Source organism: Clarias gariepinus, chromosome 2 (assembly GCF_024256425.1).
Source record: "Clarias gariepinus isolate MV-2021 ecotype Netherlands chromosome 2, CGAR_prim_01v2, whole genome shotgun sequence".
Lineage (NCBI taxonomy): Eukaryota > Metazoa > Chordata > Actinopteri > Siluriformes > Clariidae > Clarias > Clarias gariepinus.
Window position 1 is genome coordinate 42,037,061 of NC_071101.1, and position 19,672 is coordinate 42,056,732.

Sequence of the window (19,672 nt, forward strand, 5' to 3'; positions counted from 1 at the left end):
AGTCATCTAGTCGATGAGGCACAACTCCAAAACTGGTTGCTTTCGGGGGCTAAATCTGATCAGATCCATATTGTCGACAAAGCCTGACGTGGTAAACGAGGAGTCGCCTTGTCAGGTTAGGGAGGTTAAGTCTCACCTTCCCATGGCTTCTCTTTCCATGAGCGGTTTCCTTTCTGAATTTATTTCCACTCGTTTTTCACTTTTATTTTAAGAGCGTAAAGAGAAGGAAAGAAAAAGAAGAGAAAAGGGAAGAGGGGTGGTGGTGAGGTGGTGAAGATGGTGGGGAGGGGGAGGAGGGGGTTCTTCATGAATAAACCTGCTTGTAGTGGATTAACAAACCAGCAGCATTCTCGCTCCCACCCTTCCTCCCTCTACTAGCCTCGTCTGTGTAAACAAGTCATCAATGGCTAGAGCGTAATTGCGGCACTCGCTGGAACAAATGAAAGTGGGGAGAGGAAAGGAGAGGATGAGGGGAGCGAGGTGGGAAAGGAGCGTCCGGGACCTGTGGCTTTCAGTGCTGACAGTAATTGCAATCTAATTTGACGGGAAACAGCAAATTGGCCCTCTGTTCATTAGCTACCAGAAAGAGAGAGAGTGAGAGAGAGAGTGAGAGAGAGAGAGAATGCTTGCACTAAACAAGGGTTGCAAGTCAAGGACACAAAACTATTAGCTAACATTTATCATAGATGCTAAATTAGAAAGGGCAATAAAAAGTTTGTTCACTTCAAGATTTGAAGCTAGCAATGAGCACAAACAAGCCTGAACAATGGCTAAGGTTTGTAAATGGCTAGCAACTCAATTTGTGATAAACAAGAGGAAGACCAAATACCAGCACACCGCACATTTGTTATATATTTACTTCATTATTGCCAATATCACAATGGTTGACTGTTTTTTCATTATTAATTCATTTGGTCTGGGAACGATCGTTAGCGAGCTATTTAGCCAGCAAATCCTGAGTCTGACTAGCAACCCACTGCTGACTTTACTAGCTACAAAGCAAGATGTTCCAGCAAGTATTATTCTGGATGGTTAAGCACTGTGTGCTAGCTACTGTCGCTAAAGTAAGCACCATTGCTCTAAATAACATGTTTCAAAATAGTTCTTATTTTTAATTATATTTACATGATCATACAGGACATGTGCATGATGTAAGCTAACTTGACTAAAACATAAGCATAATATAAAAACAACTAGATACTGTAATGGATTATTATGGTAGTGTATTTGTATAGGATTATTTAGGGTATATTTAATATTCCTAGTCAACTAGCTAAAAACTGGGGAATCAAACTAGTTAACTGTGAAAAACATAAACTAGCTAATAACAATTTAAAAAAAGATCAAATAATTTATTACTGTGGAACCAATCTAGCTTATAACTGCAAGAAAACAAACAAACAAAAAAACATCTACTAGTTTATCACAGACTATTTTTTTTTTTACATTGGAAACACAAACTAGCTAATAACTGTAAGGAAACAACCTATCTAATAACTGCAAAGAAACATAAATTAGCTTAGAACTGAAAAAATCTTCAAAAAGCTTCTAAAAATCATGAACTAGTTTACTACTGAGGAAACATAAACAAGCTAATAACTGTAAGAAAATGTAAACTAGCTAATATCTGTACGGAAACATAAACTAGTTAATAACTGTAAAAATAAATAAATAAATAAACTGGCTAAGAACTTTAAGGAACAATAAAATATGCTAATTACTGTAAGCAAATGTAAACTAGCTAATAACTGTAGGGAAACAAAGCAGCTAATGAATCTAAGAAAACATAAACTAGCTAATAACTTTAAGGAACAATTTATTAGCTAATATCTGTTAGATAACATAAACTAGCTAATTACTAGAAGGAAACATAAACTAGCTAATAATGATTAGGAAATGTAAACTAGCTAATAACTACAAAAAAATAAATAAATTAGCTAATAACTAAGAATACAAGGAAACGTAAACTAGCTAATATCTATAAGGACGCGTAATTAGCTAGCTAGCATGTAGTTATTAGATCATGTTCATCATCACAAGATGACTAAACAAGATGAACCCTGTCTTCAACATGGTGGAGACACAACTTTATTTAAACGTAGTGTACAATTCCAGCACAAGCATGTGTGTGTGTGTGTGTATGTGTGTGTGTGTGTAAAGATGCTGTAAGTACTAGCAAGAAAATCCTATCAGCCAGAGAGATGAAAAATGCACAAAGCAAAACCCTCTAGCAGGGAAAATTTCAGTCCAAGCTCCTCATAATTTTTTTTTAAATGACCATGGGATATGTATTCAGAGTTCAAAGGTCACCTGAATAAAGCGGACATGAAAAACTGCTAATGTAATTGACTTTTTTCAGCTTTGCAAAAAAAAAAAAAAAAAAAAAAAAATGCTATATATATATTACATTTATATATGTCTCCCATATTATCGTAGCAAGGGGTCAAAAATATTGGCACCTCTGGTGTGTTATCAGTTGAACTCACTTGTGCAGGCGATGGAGGGAGGATCCGAGGGCGCTCGGTAGTAGCCGTCCTCACAGTCGCACCTCCACGAGCCTTCTCTGTCATTATAGCTGTGGGCAGGACAGCGCGAACACTGCAGGTCCTGCGACGAAGACTTGAAGAAGCCACGACCGCAGGCTGAGAAAGAGAGGGGGATAAATAGTGTGAGAAATCTACAACCTCTTTCATAGCTGAGATCCTATCAAAAAGAGGGCAGGGTAGAACAGATCTGAGCTTGTGTTCACATCTTCCAACAGCTGGTGTCTGAATCAACCTGAGCCTCTGGCATCATCAGCACGCTTGAAAAAGCTTCCTCACGCTCTTAAGTCTCTCCACACACACACATACACAAGGAACAGCAAGCTGAGCAGACTTTACTTAGGACTGTTCATATCGATCTTCTGTAAGTTTATTTTTTACTGTAAGTAGCCCTCCTTCATTAAGCAAGAAGAGTGATACAGAAAGAAAGAGAGATGTCCTTTAAGCACAGGGGGGAAAAAATCTCTCTCTCTCACACACACACACACACACACACACAAAGGCAAGGTTAGTGGAGAAAATAGCAAACTTAACGGGATTATTTCAGTTTTTCACCTTTAGCAGAAAGGGGAAAAAAAGTATGTCCCGCAGGCAGCCTTAGATCAGAGATGAAGCTGAAATTAGGGCTGGATAGCCTGAGGCAAGGGGTAAAACATAAAATAAAAGTACTCCCGTTCACGTCTCAATGACAACGAGTCATTTGCAGTAGCGATTTATTTCATCAGACACTACGGACGTAGGTTCTAATGAAGCAACGTCATGATATAAAACTCTGCGAATTGCTGAGAATCCCAGTACGTAATTTGATTACCGGACAACAGCACGAGCGTGACGCGTCATGTGTTTAACTCTGCAGAAACGGATGCTGGTCAGGTGCTAGATGGAAAAGAAGGAATGGAACTTTCCAAACTCAAATAAGCACTGGGACATCTTGGGCTCCACAGCGTACCATTTGCCCTGCAAAAACATACACACGAGTCTTTTAAATACTGTAATTTGCAAGGAGGTACTGTATAATATCATTCGAAATGACATCATGGTCGATAATTATACGGAACTCTGCACTACACAGAAGCACGCATTGATTTTAAAAGGGAACTATGATTTATTTGTTCGCACACCGACTGTTCGAGTCTAAAGACAGAATCTGACCCAGAGAAAGCTTTAAACGGATATTAATGATATCGCAGAGGCTGGCTTGACTCTCTGAGATCCTTTTTTTTTTTTTTTAAAGCCGTTTCACGAAAAAGGGGAAAAAAAAAAGAACCCTGTCAAGTCAAAAATGGAAGGAGAGGTAAGAGGCCTCGTCGGTTTCCCCTTTTTAACACCTCAGCACTGGAAATGGGAGGGTTTCAGAGGAGCAAAGTATACTCATTTCAGCTACATGAAAGCGCTGTCACTGCCTATTTAGCTCAGAGTCCCAGCGTGGTGAGGAGCGAGCCGAATAAAGACCGCTCCCCGGGCCAATAGAGGAGAGGAGAGGAGAGCAGAGGAGAAAGAGAGATGCGATTTTATCTCTGGTATTTCCAACCTGGTAATTGAAAGCAGGATCTCCAGCTTTAGAGCCAAGGGATCTAGAAGCAGGAAGTATATGGCGGTCATTACAGCTTTGAGCTTGTAATTTAATAACAGGAATATTATAACCATAATTTATTATTTAAGAAAAAAAACAAAAAAAAAAACAGAAGTAGTGCCAGAAAGAATAACATTCAGGATTTAATGCTATCTCATGACTAAGCATGTGTTGCACAATACACTGGATGGGTGAAGTAATAAAACTCAGAGTGCTGAGGCTCAGCGTGAAGGTTATGAAGGATAGATCCCACATGAGCCGATGGGCTTAAGCCCCGACCGCGGTCTCCCGGCAGCTCCCTCGCTGACATGCTAAGATTAGCGCTGTCGCAAATCACCAAAACAGGACTGCCCCTTAACCTGCTGACACCTGAGGTTCTTATGACCGCGCGGCAGCAGGGGCAGTTTATTTTTATGTCTGAGCAATCGAGGTGTGTTTATTGCGCCCCAAGCATCTCTGGTGTTTACACAAGCAGTCCGTTGGCTTCGAAATCGACGCGAGCTCCGAAAGGTCTGAGAGACTCTGAGTGACATGCAGAAACAGAGACATTCCTGAGATGAGCATTCCCCGGGCCTGCCAACATGGCCGCCTTGGGCTAACGACTCTTGGAAAGACTAGCTATAAAAACATACCTCTGTCATGCGAACGCCTTAGAAGTCTTTAGAAGTACAACGATGTATTGATCCATAGAGGGGATTTGTTTTTCTTAGTTTGCTGACGGAATGACGTAATGTGGCAGAATCTACTCGAAAACATGACATGTAACACCTTGCTCTTTCCTTTCTCTTTTGAAGTCATAACGGTTAAGATGCAAAACTCATGATCATGTGACCTACTAACCTGCTGTAATCTTGTTTTAAAATGAGGTGTACATTGTATCTAGGGTCGTGACGTAGCATCGGGAGTTGAACACAACACCATTGGTTGTAAAGTTCTCCTTTAAAAAAAAAACTATCTTTAAGGCTTTGCTATTCCAGGCCTTGACTCGGGAGGACCTGTTTCAGGTTTAAACCGGTGAAAATGTCTCGATGACATTCAGCATGGTCTTTAAGACAAAGATGCGGTATCACTTTCAGGCAGACGGCTGAGAAAAAAAATACTAAGGAGTGATGATACCATTTTAGACTCAGGGTTTTTCTTGAATTTCGTTCCATTCCTGAAAAGCCCGAAACATCGAAAGAGGCTGAAAGGATGGATGAGCTTTTGAGCCAGACTTGGCACTTCATGACAGACAGACATATCACTTCCTGTGGCCATAACAGATGATAATTATTTCTAATATCCTGATTTGACAGGCTGGCACCTTCAGTGTTTTTTTTCCATGCTGTCAGATGATCTTATAATGACTGACAGCAGTATTTTGCTCAGGTGGCCTCCAGCAACATTGTCATTACACACCACAAGTTTTTTTATTATTATTATTATTATTATTATTGCCTTCAGTAGACACAATATAATTCGAGAGATGTTTATCCTGGTCCGCTCGGTACCACGGCCGTAATCCACCATTAGCCCGACCGGAAGTGTTTAATTCTTCGCTAAGAAGCCGCTATCGAGCTCGTCCTAATCTCCAGTGAGTCCGCTCATCAAAGCCAGCCCATCAGGACCTCATTTGTATGATTGATCCGGCACTTTGTGTGGAAAAAAGAGAGACGGAGAGAGAGAGAGAACGCGAGACAGACGAGAGGACAAAAATCAAATACGGTCACTTGGAAAAACTACGGGAAGGCAGACGGACATCTGATGGACATCCATGTCAAGTCAAGGTCACTGGTTTGACATTCAGCCAGTCATGTTGGCAGATTAACATAGGAAATTCGCTATCGTGAAAAGCATGGTGATAAAAAAAGAGTGAAAGCAGAGCTACAGCCAAGCTCTGTGATGAAGCAGTCAAAGAGGTGAGTTCGTGTTCATGAATGTGCCTGGAAACAGCGTCGTCCCTGCTGCGGTGCTCGTTTCAGCCGCAACGACTTTATAAATATCGACTCTGCTATCGTAACCTCGCAGCTTGACCTACATTTCATTCCTTTCCTCTTCCCTATGATTTTTTTTTTCCTTGCTTTGCCTTAGAGCCTGAGCAATATTCATATGCTGTCAAGTTGTTTCTCGATTCTCTGTATATATATAAAAAAAAAAAAATGCACCCTTCGTACCAAGTGGGATTAGGATATCTATTACACATCACTCCTTCAGGTGTTGAATAAGGTTCGCTGGCGAAATTCTGTTTATCATGCTGTATAAGATGAGGCAACACTTTGTAAAAAAGAAAGAAAACACTCAGCCACTTACACCACAACTAAGCAACAGGCTTTATACCTCCAGGCATTTTAATCTGGCCTCTCCAGAAGGTAGCGAAGTACGGGCAAGCCCAGCAGCACAAAGAGAGTAGGCGGAACCAAAAACCAATAAAAAAAAGCCACACACCGAGCAGGGGATCCAGGTTCTTGTTTCGTTGTTTCTTATACCCGTTCCAGACACCTCTAGCTGACCTTAGAATGAAGGAGCTTTGGGTGTAAAGTACAAAATGATACACTAAATAAAAAAATAAAAGAAAAGGAAAAAAAGCACAAAAAAACACCCTGCCAAAATGGCGGATTAAATTGTTAAAAGACGGCTCATGTTCAGGGCTAATTCGTCCAGAGGCCTGGAAGGGAACGGGCTACGCTCAAACAAACTGCCCATTCATGGCTGCAACCTAGCCGAGTAGCTTTCCGCCAAGGAACAAAAAGAAGATTAGCGTTTTCTTACACTAAAAAGAGCATATGGAAAACCTGAGATACAGTAAAAAAAATGCACCAAACAGGGGTTTTATGTGATGTTGCCTTATTTAAAATGTCGATTACCTTCTTACAAATAAATCTTACAAATGAACAACACAATGCATCAGATCATTCAGACACAGTACAAGCGCTTCAGCTAATGTTCACATCAAAGATTATAATGGGGTAAAAAATAGGAAAACGCTTAAGATCTTGTTATTTTTTTATTATTATTGCACTAGTTGCCAAAGGTACCGTACGTTAGGGATGGGAATAAAAACGAGGCGAGACAGTACGATATTACCACAATACCCAGATGCAGGTTCCATTTGTATTGCGCTATTCAATATTATTATTATGTTTTTAGATTATGTTACAATTCTAAACAAACTTAACAAATAATTCGCTCCCCCTACACATGATGGTGTGCTTTCTACCGAGTGCGCCACCTGTAGGACTGTAGAGAAACCGCAACTTTTTACCACCTCAAATGCAAATGTACAGTAGGTCTATATATGTTGAAATTTTTATTTTATTTTGTAATTCAGTAAATTTTTAAGTCAATGTAGTGATACATGAATTGCCACACCAAAAAGTTACGATATCTAATTGAATAATTTTTTTTTACCTATCTCTACTGTACATATTAGCGTTTTTTTTTTTTTTTAAACAACCTCTGTTACCTCACAAGAAAACACACATTCGGATTTGTGTTGGTCCCAATGCGTTGGCCACGATTGTCGGCTTCAGAGAAAGGAGATTCGATTAGAAACTCGAATGTGATTGCGATTGAAATCTACTGTCTAGTTTTGAGCATACCACAAAAATCTATTTTGTAGTCAGTGTGGTAATACATATATCGCCACAGAAAAGCATTGTGATGATCACTGAATAAATTATTTTTAATGTTAAGTAAGCTGTAAAGAAGTGTTCTGGGGTGTCTCTTATATATGTATAATATAATTTTTCTAGATATTAAAAAATATATTATATTATGATTATGTATTATTTTTATTTTTGTAATTATTATAATTTAATATCTCAAATTTTGTTCTTAGTTACTTCCTTTAATTGGAAACTAAACCCTTTTTTGTCAAAAAAGTTGGAAATCGTAGTTTCATGACGAATCCGTCGGGAACATATATAACGAGAATTATACATGACATCGGCTTCTGCAATCAAAAACCAAAAAAGACTTCCATTATTCTTCGGTCACCACTGATGTGTAAATAAAACTGAGTAGTCCCACAAACCCAGTGATGTTTCGCTATCCTTACTCCCGTTAATGATAGCTTCAAAGCTCAATTCTTCATAATGGGAAACACAACAATCTATTTTCAGGGTGAGAGAGGGAAAAAAAAAATCCATTTCATGAAGGTAAATGCTTAAAAATATGGACACAGTGCATGAACGGTTTTAATAAAATGAACGAAATAAATTGCAAGTCCGCTAAAAGGCATTTGAAGGTAAATATCGATCGCATAAACACTAATGCACTGGAGTCATCAAACGGGCCATGTTTAGGATCGTTAATCATCGCAGCACAGAAAAAGACATAAACTAATGCTCGTCTTTGTTCGCGCAAGATTTTGCTGACATTAAGATGTACTTTATCAGTGCAAGGCGTTACATAATTCTGTCGAAGCTGCGAAGTAATTTAAAGCACGTTTATCATTTGGGGGGGGTGTGTGTGTGTGTGGGTGTGTGTGTGTGTTACTTCTTCCATATTTCCATTCAAATGTTTTGTACAAATACGATTTGTGTACTTCCATCTCCTAATCATCTGAGGTGGCTAGTCTTAATAAAACATTAACGCCTACTTCTTTAAGAACGTTTTTATTAGCAACTTTTATTAATCTGAACTATTTAGCTCTAATTCTTAATAAACTTAAAATGAAAAAGTACATCCTAAATCTGAATCACATTTCTTCCATTCAATTGCTAAACATAAATGCTTGAAACAGTACAAGAATAGCTAAAGGCAGCTGTGTAGCCGCTAGTTCTGTAACTGTTTTGCTAGCTCTACAGCACTAAATCTCTGAGTGCCATTATTTATTACAACAAATTAATTATATTAACTCTAGTTCTAAATACTTAAGAACCATTTTCTCACACTATATAAAGAATATACTGTATAGTTATAAGCTGTATAAGAGTTGTGAATACTAAACGTTTTGCTAAAGCTAGCCAAATTCTGTATGTCCCTTAGAACAGGTGGCACACACTACTAATAGTTAAACACATTATTATATTTTTTTGACAAATCGATATAGTTATAACTATTCCAGTATACTATGCGAGCAGTTTTAGGATGATGAGGATAAATGTTTTGCTAGCACAAAATGGCAAGCAATATAACCCTCAGCACAATAATATCACATGTTGCTATGTTACTCTAAATTTTAACAAAGCTGTACAAGGTTAGAACTATTTTAGTGTATTATACTGGCAATGATAAGCTGTGAACGCTATAGCTAGCTAGCACAAACTGCTAAACAATATATCCCTCAATATTTCTAACATGTAGTGTTTAAACAATTCATTAGCTAGCTAGCTAGTACTGAAAGCTAAACAGGCGGCATTATTTGAACATTACTTACTGTTGCTTAGGACTATTTAATCCACTGTTTAAAATACACCATAGGTACTTAGAAACGATAGCATTGTAAATGTTTGTTAAGCAGCTAGCTTGCAGGCAGGGCGTAACTACAAACAAAGCTTTGTTCGTCGGACTATTTTTATATTTTCAACATTTTTAAACACACCATGGGTACTACAAATTTTTCGATTTTTTACTAAACAATATGCTTTACAGTTAGATTAATTCTCATAGACAATTTAGCGCTATAATGTACACAAGTATTAAATAATATTCTAGCGTAGAAACTGACAAGCCGGGAATTATATTATATTATTAGAATTAATAATTAATTAAAAAAATATATTATTATTTGTACGTGTGTGTGTTGTGTTTTTATTAACTAATTCTACTAAAACACTTTGCTAAATACGTAGGACTTTTTTTTCACTAAACTTTTTCACTAATTTATTTATTAGTATTGACAGTTAACGTATCATTTAAATGTATTTCCAAACATATTTCTATGTAGCTAACACTGATTGTTGCTGTAACTTGTCCTTAATCAACTGAAGCTATTGTCGTGACAATATGAATTTAGGCCTACTGCTAAAATCTTACAGGAAAAAAAGGTTAGATGATGAAACTGATGAGAAACCAAATGGTTGTCGAGGGAAGAAGAAAAAAAAGACAGGCACATCTTTGCAATTTCTCAGATAATGGCTTGATTTCTTTTTTTGCTACTGCTTGGTCTTTCGAGGTCAGTGGATATTAACTTCACTTGAACACGTTTGCTTGGGATGTGTTTCGGACAATGCAATGACAGCTCGCTGCCAGGCTGGAAGATAAATGAGGTGGCCGGTCGACCTTTGACTTGCCTAAGGAGTGACCCCTGTGACCCCTACTGCTTCAAAACAAAGACCCCCTACCTTCTTCTACCCCGGCAACGCTAACGCATCCTGACATCTCTGTCACCAACACACACGGAGCTTAGATACTTTTTCCTGAAGCTTGGAAACCACAAACCACACAGCTGTCTTTTTACCTGTCTAAACGTTCGCCACAAACACACACACACAAACACACACTCACTTTCCCCAGTCACACCACCACCCCACGTACACATCCATTTGTCTTTCCTGCTGTCAGTCCTATGGATAGAGGAAGTGTGTACATGTGTGTATATATCTATATCTACATATATATATATACTGTATATATATATAGATAGATATGTGTGTGTATGAAGGTGTTAAGAGGAGCTTTAACCCTAAGGTGAAAGTGATATGTGAGCAGCTTGAGGGGCCTTTAGCCTTGCCTGAGCACCAGTGAGGGCCATGTTGTCAGAGTTTCCCTCCTCAGGGAGCGTAGGCCTGGCACCTCAATCTTCCGCTAAGAGCAAAATCAATAACTTATTACATAACCTCACACTTTTTTCCGTTTACACTCCCGAAACCAAAAACCCGCAGAGGGGACAGGAAGCGCACTTTTTTTTCTTCTTTTTTTTTTCTTTTCTGCCCCAATAGAAATAAATACATTCATTTTCTGTTCTTTTTTTTTTTTCTTTTTTTTTTTTAAACAAACAAACAAGCAAACTGTATGTAATGAAGTCAAATAATAAAGCGGTTCAAAGTTTACAATCTGATCCCGAAATGCTGAGGTAAGGATTCTTTCAAGCCTTTCGTGTTTTGGTCCGTGTTCATAGATTGAAAATCCAAACTGCTGAGAAGCAGATCGATAACTCACACCAAGCATGACTTGTCTGAATGACAGCGCTACAGATTCACATCGTGTCATGTAGCGAAAAACCTGCTAGTCAAAGCTAGTTAAATTGTCAGAACTGAGTAAATCTACTAAACTCTCAAAAACTCTGCTTTTTAAAAAATCATCTAGCCTGTCCTTGACATCCCAAGGCAGGTGATGCTGAATATGTTGCTGGCTAGCTAGCACTAGCTGGCACTTAATTACTTTCCCTACTTTTTGCTAATAAAAAAAAAATATAATAATATAAACTTTTAGATTTGTATATTATCGTCATATAACCATCTATTCTTTAAAAAAAATAAAAGAAAATCACAATTTTACTAACTAGCTTTTTTTCTTTTGTGCTAAAATAGCACAAAACATTTGTTTGCTAGCTAGCACAGCAAGGAAAGAAAATGGTAGCTAGCAAACAAGTAGGATTTTCTCTTCTTATGCAATTTTAATGTGTAAACAAGATGTGGATGCTTTATCCTGTATTTATTCTGGTCAAAGCTAGTTAAACTGCCTGTGTTGTATGATTGTACCAAAATCTAAAACACAGCATTTTATTTTATAGTCTAGCCGGTCCCTGACACCACAAAGCAGGTGATGTGAACTCTATAGCTAACTTTTTCTTTGCTTACTTTTCTATCTGGAAAAAAAAAATCTATTAAAAGAAAAAAACATTTATAAATAAATAAATAAACACCTTGTTTGCTAGCTAACAAAGTAAAGAAATCAATGTGTAGCTAGAAAACAAGGTGATTTGCTTTTTTTTTAGCTAGCTAGCTAGCTGTATTTTCTATTTAGCAAAAAAAAGGGGGAAACATGCTAGCTAGCAAACAAAGTGTATTGTCTTTCCTAAGGCAATCTGAATGTGTAGTATTGTAAACAGGATGTGGATGGTAAACCCTGTATTTATTTTGCAAGCTGTGACTGCTAAACCCTTTTCTATCTAGTCAGGATTGCATCTGTGGATGTATACTTCAGCCAAGGCTTTATTTTAATATCATACTTAGTAGTTAAACTAAAATCCCACACCACTAACAACTTTGTCAGTCTGGATCACTGAATTAAAATCATTTCAAACAACAAGAAAAAAAAAAACCCTGCTAGTCAAGAAGGGAGAAAGCTCTGCAAGAATGCGGCTTTTTTCTGTCATCCGTCAGACGTCGAGTCCGTCCATGACAGCCTCGGAGCCTGCGGCGTCCCTCCTGAGGAACTTCCCTCCATTTGAATAATTGAGATCACTTAGGCTTTTGCCGGTGGATGTCTGTTTCCAGCCGCCGCGTTAACACCTGATCAATCAGCTAAATGTCACGGCTCAGAAACAATCATGCGACGTCCACCCTCATTTCTCATCATCATCCGCTGCGTCCTGCTGGGCAGCGTTTAAAATGCAGGAAGCACCAGGCCTTGCCCAAGTGTCAGCCTAGCATAGCCTCCCCTCACATCTCATATGTTATTATTATACAACTGCCCCAACACCCTACCCGCACCCTCCCCCCCCACACCCCCAGCTTTAAAGGCTGACAAAGCAATCCATCATGTCCTGACTAACTTCTGTCCACCTCCCTGACAGACCAGGCGAGACGGACGATCTCCTTGCAGATGACAGCCAGGCAGTGCTAACTTCCTCATTAGCATTTCAGCAAATGTTACATAGAAGAAGGCAAACACAAGAGCTTTGCTTTTGCACTCATGCTGGGTCAACTGGCAGTCATCCCGCAGCTATGCTCCGCCGAAATTGTGCGACGTGCAAAAAAATTCAGCAAACGCGCATTCCGAGGAAAAAGAAAACAAAGGGCGCTATGTCTTCCTATAAGGCTCTTTTCACTCAGGGTTAAGGAACGCAGTGTCTCGATTTTCTCAGCATGGACACTGGTGGACCAGTGCACCACAAATGAACGACCACTGTTTTTCGCCAGGCTCAATGCAAAATAAACCCTGAACATTTCCTCATTGCGTCTTTTCAACGCCACCATCAGCGCTGAGGATCCCTAGCAGTAGGTGGCATGGGTTAAAAAAAAAAAAAAAGACAGAGGGATGGCGTGAAAGAAAAGGGAGGAAAGGAATGAAAGACGGACAGTTCCCACCCACCGCAGCACAGGTGATGAATGACAAGATCGCATAGCACAAGTTTAGGAGGAGGCTCGCTGCGCGCACCCAGGAGTCTTGAATGACATGACGGACAGGACGCGCTCAGAAAAAAGAAAAAAGAAGACACAAACGCATAAAATATATGCAGTACGGGTATTAAAATGTAACAGGAGGTGTTAAAAATATATATATAAACAGGCTCTGGAAAGCCTTGGGGCTTGAGAATCCTCCTGAGATGGACAGAGTCAGAAACAGAAGACAAAGAGAGATAGAGATAGAGATGGAAGATCCATATTAAACAGAGCGGTGTGTCTCGGAAGACAGTGCAGGCTGAAGAGAAGGAGAGAATACGTTGGTACTTCTCAGGCTTTTCAGAACTCTGGGGGAAACACTGAGCAGGGCAATTTAATACCGGGAGAAATGGCCGGGATCGGGAACGCTGACGCAGCACTACTGCGCTCATTTTATTTAGATTAACTGCGCCTGTAATATCGCCGAAGCTCGAGTCGGCAGCCCAGAGAAACTCATAACGCGACAATGTGGAGGGCATGTTGTGGAGGGCAATTGGTTTCTCTTTTTTTCTCTTTTTCTTTCTTTTTTTGGGCGCTGTGATGCTTTAAAAGCAGCCAGAATGTCAAGTTTTTACAAAAATGTCCTACCAACAGGGTCAAACGGTGAAGTTTTGCTCTAATTTGACATCAGCTTCATCATATACTTAGGCATTTCTGTCACACTGGCGTTCACTGTTTGCGCAAGGAACTTAAAACACCCTTCTGTTATTACCCTGGACACGTGCCAGATCATTCGAACGACAAAGCAACAACCCTCACGTCTTCAGGCACGGTTTTGCCTTTTGGCTTTTCCGCTCGAAAACAGCCTCTCGGTGGGGCTTCTGCTTTTTTTTTTAATGTGAATCATGTAATTGCATTGCGGCGCGCTCTTCGCACGCTAACTGAACATAATGGCGCAGACGCGGCTGCGCTCAGGGGGGCGGCATAAAAGCCACCTGAGCTGTCCTTCTGTGTTTCTTATGAAGCTTCCTGTAACACTTGATAAGTCACTGAGTAGGCACCGGCACGGGAAAAGGTTTTGTCAAGCAAGGCAAGGCCCTTAGAATGTCCCTCTTTATACCTGCACCAAAAGATGACACCCCTCCCCATACACACACACACACACATACGCTACAACTAAGGCAGGGATATCAACCCTGATTGCCTTTCCTGTAAAGGAGCCCGACAGTGTAGATAGAAAGCCCGTTGTTTGTTTTCTCTTCTCAGTCAGGGACAATTCCGAGAGACACGCAGTGACCGGCTGGACTTCCTCCAGGCTTGGGGATTTCGTGAGTGATTGACTTGGCCTCAAGCCAGAAAGCAGGAGACAGAATAAAAAAAACAAAAAAAACAGAGCATTGTTGAAGAGCAGAGAGCCAGACTCGAGTGCAAGTCATGGTTTAATCCCAATACCAACACAACCACCACTATAATTTAAGAGCTTGCTAATCAAACAATTAACTGAATCCCCTATTATTATGCCACGGATATATGCCGCCAGATTTAATCCTTCATTATTATTCCTGTCAAATATCACGCTCCTTTATTTCTCTCTTCCACTTCTGGGCCTCCTTTCGTCTTGCACTGATAAGCAGAGCCGTTCGTAAAATGAATCGGAATTTTCAGAACTGCCATATTACTGGACTGAGGCTCGTCGAATAATTACAAGAGCAATTTCCTTTTGCCAAATGGACCCATGAAAAATATAATACATAATAGCCTAAAGTACATAATAATACCTTAATCTTTCTCTTTTGTCCAATTAGGCTTGAGCTTAATCAATGAGGTTCTAACACAAAACTTCCCACAAGGACAGAAACCCAGAGTGTGCGTACTTACGTTCACACGAGTCCCCTTTCTGATGAAACCCGGCCTTGCAGATACATTTTCCGATCGGGACGAGCCACTCGCCCTCGGCGCTGCAGTGCATCTTGGGAGAATTGTCTGCCTCCTCCTCGGCGTCGCTGACGCATGTTCCCTCGACCTCGACGAGCGAGGAAAACTCAGATCCCGTCACCGTGTCCGGGAATGTGGCCAAGTTCTCTATGATGGACCAGCACTTCTTGTAGTAGACTTTAACCGAGACGAGAGCGATGCAGGCTCCGACGTCCTGGAAAGCCAAGTAGAAGCCTCTGCGCGAGAGCGGCCCGATGATCCGCACCTCCGTGTTCAGCTTCATTTTCCTCTCGCCCAGGTCGCCCTGTGTGAAGCTCTCGTCCGCAGCGATGGTGTCTATTTTCACATACTGGCTCTCGCGGATATTCCTGCCCATCTCGGCGTCCGTCTCCTGGTAGTACAAGTTGAATGTTTCCTTGCACGTTCCCACCACGCCGGGCAGGCTGTTACAGTCCCGCAGCGTGAATTTCAGCTCCACGAAAATCCTCTGAGCATCGCCCTTTTCAATCCAGTTAGTCCGAAGCCAATTGTTTTGATTCGGTTCCATCACCTGGCACACCTGATACGTGCGAATGGGGATGAAGTTCTCGTCCAGCCCGCTGATCTCTTCCCACTGGGAACAGCAAAGAAAATGAACAAATTAACAGACTGATCGCTGGGCATATATATTTATCTTTATGCTTTGACAAGTTTTACAAACATAGATATTGGTATAAATAACTAAATTATAATATTATTATAATACTATGTTATTACATTATTATGTACTGTAGTAATAATAATATCTTGAGTTTGAGTTGGACTCTGTGTCTAGAGAAAAATTGAGATCCAACAGGAAAGAAACTCAAATAAAACACTACCTAATAACTTTTTTTAGGATACTTTGGAATAACCAAAAGTGGCTCATAAGAAAAGCAAGATTTCTTTTTTTTTTACTACTGAAATAAAATACAGTGCTCCTCTCTTCCTCTCACCTCTCTATATATATATATATATATATATATATATATTTTTTTTTTTTTTTTTACTGAAAGTATAATAATAAATAATACCTCAAATAACATCAACAGCTAGAAGATTATAGTTTATTATAAAATCATTTGAACTACAATGCACTAAATGAGCTCTGGGCAAAGGAAACAGAAAACTACACAAAGTCTGAAAGAAACTGAAAAGAAATGAAGGGGAAATAATGAACCTAACAAAGGAATTGGCGATGTAAAAATAAAAATCTTGCATTCGGCAGAAATTAAATAATAATAATTATTTTTTAAAATAAATAAATATATACTAACATAATCAGGAAAAATAAATAGTCTCACTTTGAAACAAAGAACAATCTACAGTATACCTAAAAAAAAAAAATCCTGAATCCACCATTTCGCATTACATTATTATGTATCATAATATTTTATGAACTGGGTATTTTATTAAATATATTATTTGCATTCATATTTTATGAACTGGATACACCTCTGTGATCACATCTGCTGATCCAGTCAGCGACAGCCTATTATGAAACAAGCGTCTGAGATATCTCAGATAAGGAATAAACCCCATGCTGATGTCTGAGCGGAGATCTCTGAAGACTCACCCCGTTCGGAGGAGACGCTACCCACTCCATGTCAGTCTGCTGTGCCTTGGAGTCCAGCAGGATCACTAGCCGGGGGAAACAGACGCAATTAATGGTTCGACATCAGAACTTCATTTATTTGAGAGAGGAAGAAAGAGAGAGACATAGAGGATATAGAGAGTGGGACAGAGAGACAGAGCTAGAGGGGCTCCCCAACAAGCAGCACCAGTGACAGGGAACATCTACTGAAATAACAAATCATGACTCGTGCGTGTGTATATGTGTGTGTGTGTGTGCCAGAGAGATGGCTGAGCATGTGTAAACACGCTGTTGTGCTTCAAGCCTCGAACAAGGAGCTGAATTAACATGCCATGATGACAAAAGCTCATCTGAATTCTGCTTTCACCATTTTTGTTCTTTCTTTTGGAAATGGGATTGGATTTATATATATATGCATACATATATAATACATACATATATATATAGTGCCAGTGTTCCTTATGGATAAAACAGAAGTCTAAATGGTGGCATAAACACTCAAAAGCAATGAAGGAAAAGAATAAGAAATAATGTAAAAAATAAACAATATGATGTCAGAGAGAATGAGAGAATGAGAGAGAGAGAGAGAGATACTCAGCAGCTATAGCGTGCACGACCTAATTCTCCAGACTGCGCGTGCTGGTAATTAACATGCGTCCGCGGTGCGCATTTCTCGAGTGAGACTGGAGATGATGGAGAGTCCGAGAAGGTCGAGGGGCTGATATTTCTTTCTTTCTTTTTTTTTTTTTTTTTTTGGGGTTTCTGGTGGTGGTTAGGGTTTGGGTACATTGATGAAGTTGGAATTAAGATGTATAGAGAGAGAGAGAGAGAGAGATGATGCGCCGCGGCGCGACAAATGGAAACGCATGAAATAAATAAATAAATAAATAAACATAATTAATAGAATAATGTTACTAATAAGGTTTAAGAATATATATATATATATATATATATATATATATATATATATATATATAGGCTATAAGGTTGTGCTTTTGCGCTTTTACGCACACCCGATGGAGCGTGTTTTAAGTGATTCTCATCACATCTTCCTCATTATAAATCATATCCGATATTCACTGATAACCAACAGAGCCATAAACCTCAGCCAACCAAAGCAGATGAGTTGTGCGACAGGAGCACATTTTACCGCACTCGATCTTCTGATCCGACAATTAAAGACAAACCCAACTATCCAGGATTTTACAAATCATTACACATATATCAATATATTCCGTGCTGATTTAATTGTGTCTCTTTAAAGGATCTCTCCATTATCTCCACTGCAGAACAGATAAAGAGTGATCAGATCTCTCTCTCTCTCTCTCTCTCTCTCTCTCTCTCTCTCTGTACTGCACTATAGCGCGAGTTCTCCAGCGCTCCAAAGCGCGCGCCTCGGTGCGACACCGCAACACAACACCACCGTCTCTAGAATCCGACACCGCGCGCGCGAGTGTCTATGTGTGTGTGTGCATGTGCATGCATTCAGGACCAGCACTCCGTGACACTTCTCCGATCTCCTCTCCTCTGCGCGCGCTCTCTCTCTTCGGAAACTTTTCTCCCCCTCTCTCTCGCTCTCTCTCCCTCTCGCGCTCTCTCTCGTGCTTTCTTGCCCCTCCATCACTTACCCTCTCTGGCGCTCTGCGCTAATCCAACGCACACGCGGAGGCAGAATAGAGTCCACAGGCGTCCGAGCGCGAGCGTGATCGTGGTCATTTTCTCGTTCGGTATGGAGCAGCTCGAGATGAGAAATAAAAGGAAAGGGGATGGGGGGGGGAAGGGGGAGGGATGAAAAAAAAAAGAGGAGAAAGAAGAAGAAGAAAGGAAGAGGTGAAGCGCGCGCGTTATATCCGTTGCCGTGCCATGGACGACGCTGCCACAGCCACCGGCTCTGAGTGAGTGAGAGCAACACGAGTGTCTCAGTCAAATACAGGCGGAGGGGGCGGGGCCGGGGCGGGGCCAACAGCGCTGCCAATCAACTGGAGTGACTGCGGGAAAGGGAAGGGGGCGGGGCTTCGGGTCCCAATTTTTTTTTTTTATAAAAACACAGAACTTTGACATGTAATAAACAAATACAGCGAAAAGGTTATTATACACTATATGTACAGTATACACACACACACACACACGTGATATAGATTGTCAGCTTAAAACAGATTTTTTTATAGAACACAAAAATATATTCTGTATGTGTATTATATATATATATATATATATATATATATATATATATATATATGGTGTAATAATAATAATAATAATAATAATAAATATGCTGTTGACAGTTACCCCAAAGATGACTTTTTTATAAAATACAGATATATATAGCCTATATATATATATATATATATATATATATATACATATATATATATACATTCCAAAGCACAAAAGTGCTTTGAAGTTACATACACACACACACACGTATACATACTGTATGTATTCATTAAAATATAACCACAACACGATAAATTATATTATTGAGAAACTGCACCTGACTATATATAAAGAATGAAAATGTTCAGTGATCTGTAATGTCCATATGCAACATACTGTACATATGTTTATTAGTTGCCTATATAGTTTGAATTACTTGCTTTTCTTTATGTCATGTAAAGAAAATATGAAAAAAGAAATTACTCTTTAATTATATTATACAGTACAGTTGGATGACCCCTAAATTCTTTTTAGATCCATAAATAGGGAAACAAACCCTACTTTTCAGTCAAAATGTCTTTTCAAATTTTTTTTATACATTTATCTATACTGTATGGGGGCACAATGGCAGAGTGGTTAGCACTATCGCGTTGCATCTCAA

General features: G+C 39.6%; 1 protein-coding gene across 4 annotated transcripts in view; it reads right to left on the reverse strand.

Moving 5' to 3' along the window:
- The window catches only part of epha7 (eph receptor A7), a 67,150-nt gene extending 48,526 nt beyond the window's left edge, over nt 1-18,624 (reverse strand). For all 4 annotated transcript variants that reach the window (XM_053476092.1, XM_053476078.1, XM_053476085.1 and 1 more), the window contains exons 1-4: nt 18,483-18,624; nt 16,837-16,901; nt 15,186-15,855; nt 2,487-2,642 (exon numbers count right to left, since the gene is read on the reverse strand). In XM_053476092.1, the coding sequence (XP_053332067.1) occupies nt 2,487-2,642; nt 15,186-15,855; nt 16,837-16,901; nt 18,483-18,570 (979 nt within the window). In that variant the 5' untranslated portion in view covers nt 18,571-18,624. The remainder of the gene's footprint in view (nt 1-2,486; nt 2,643-15,185; nt 15,856-16,836; nt 16,902-18,482) is intronic.
- Nucleotides 18,625-19,672: the final 1,048 nt, after the last annotated feature.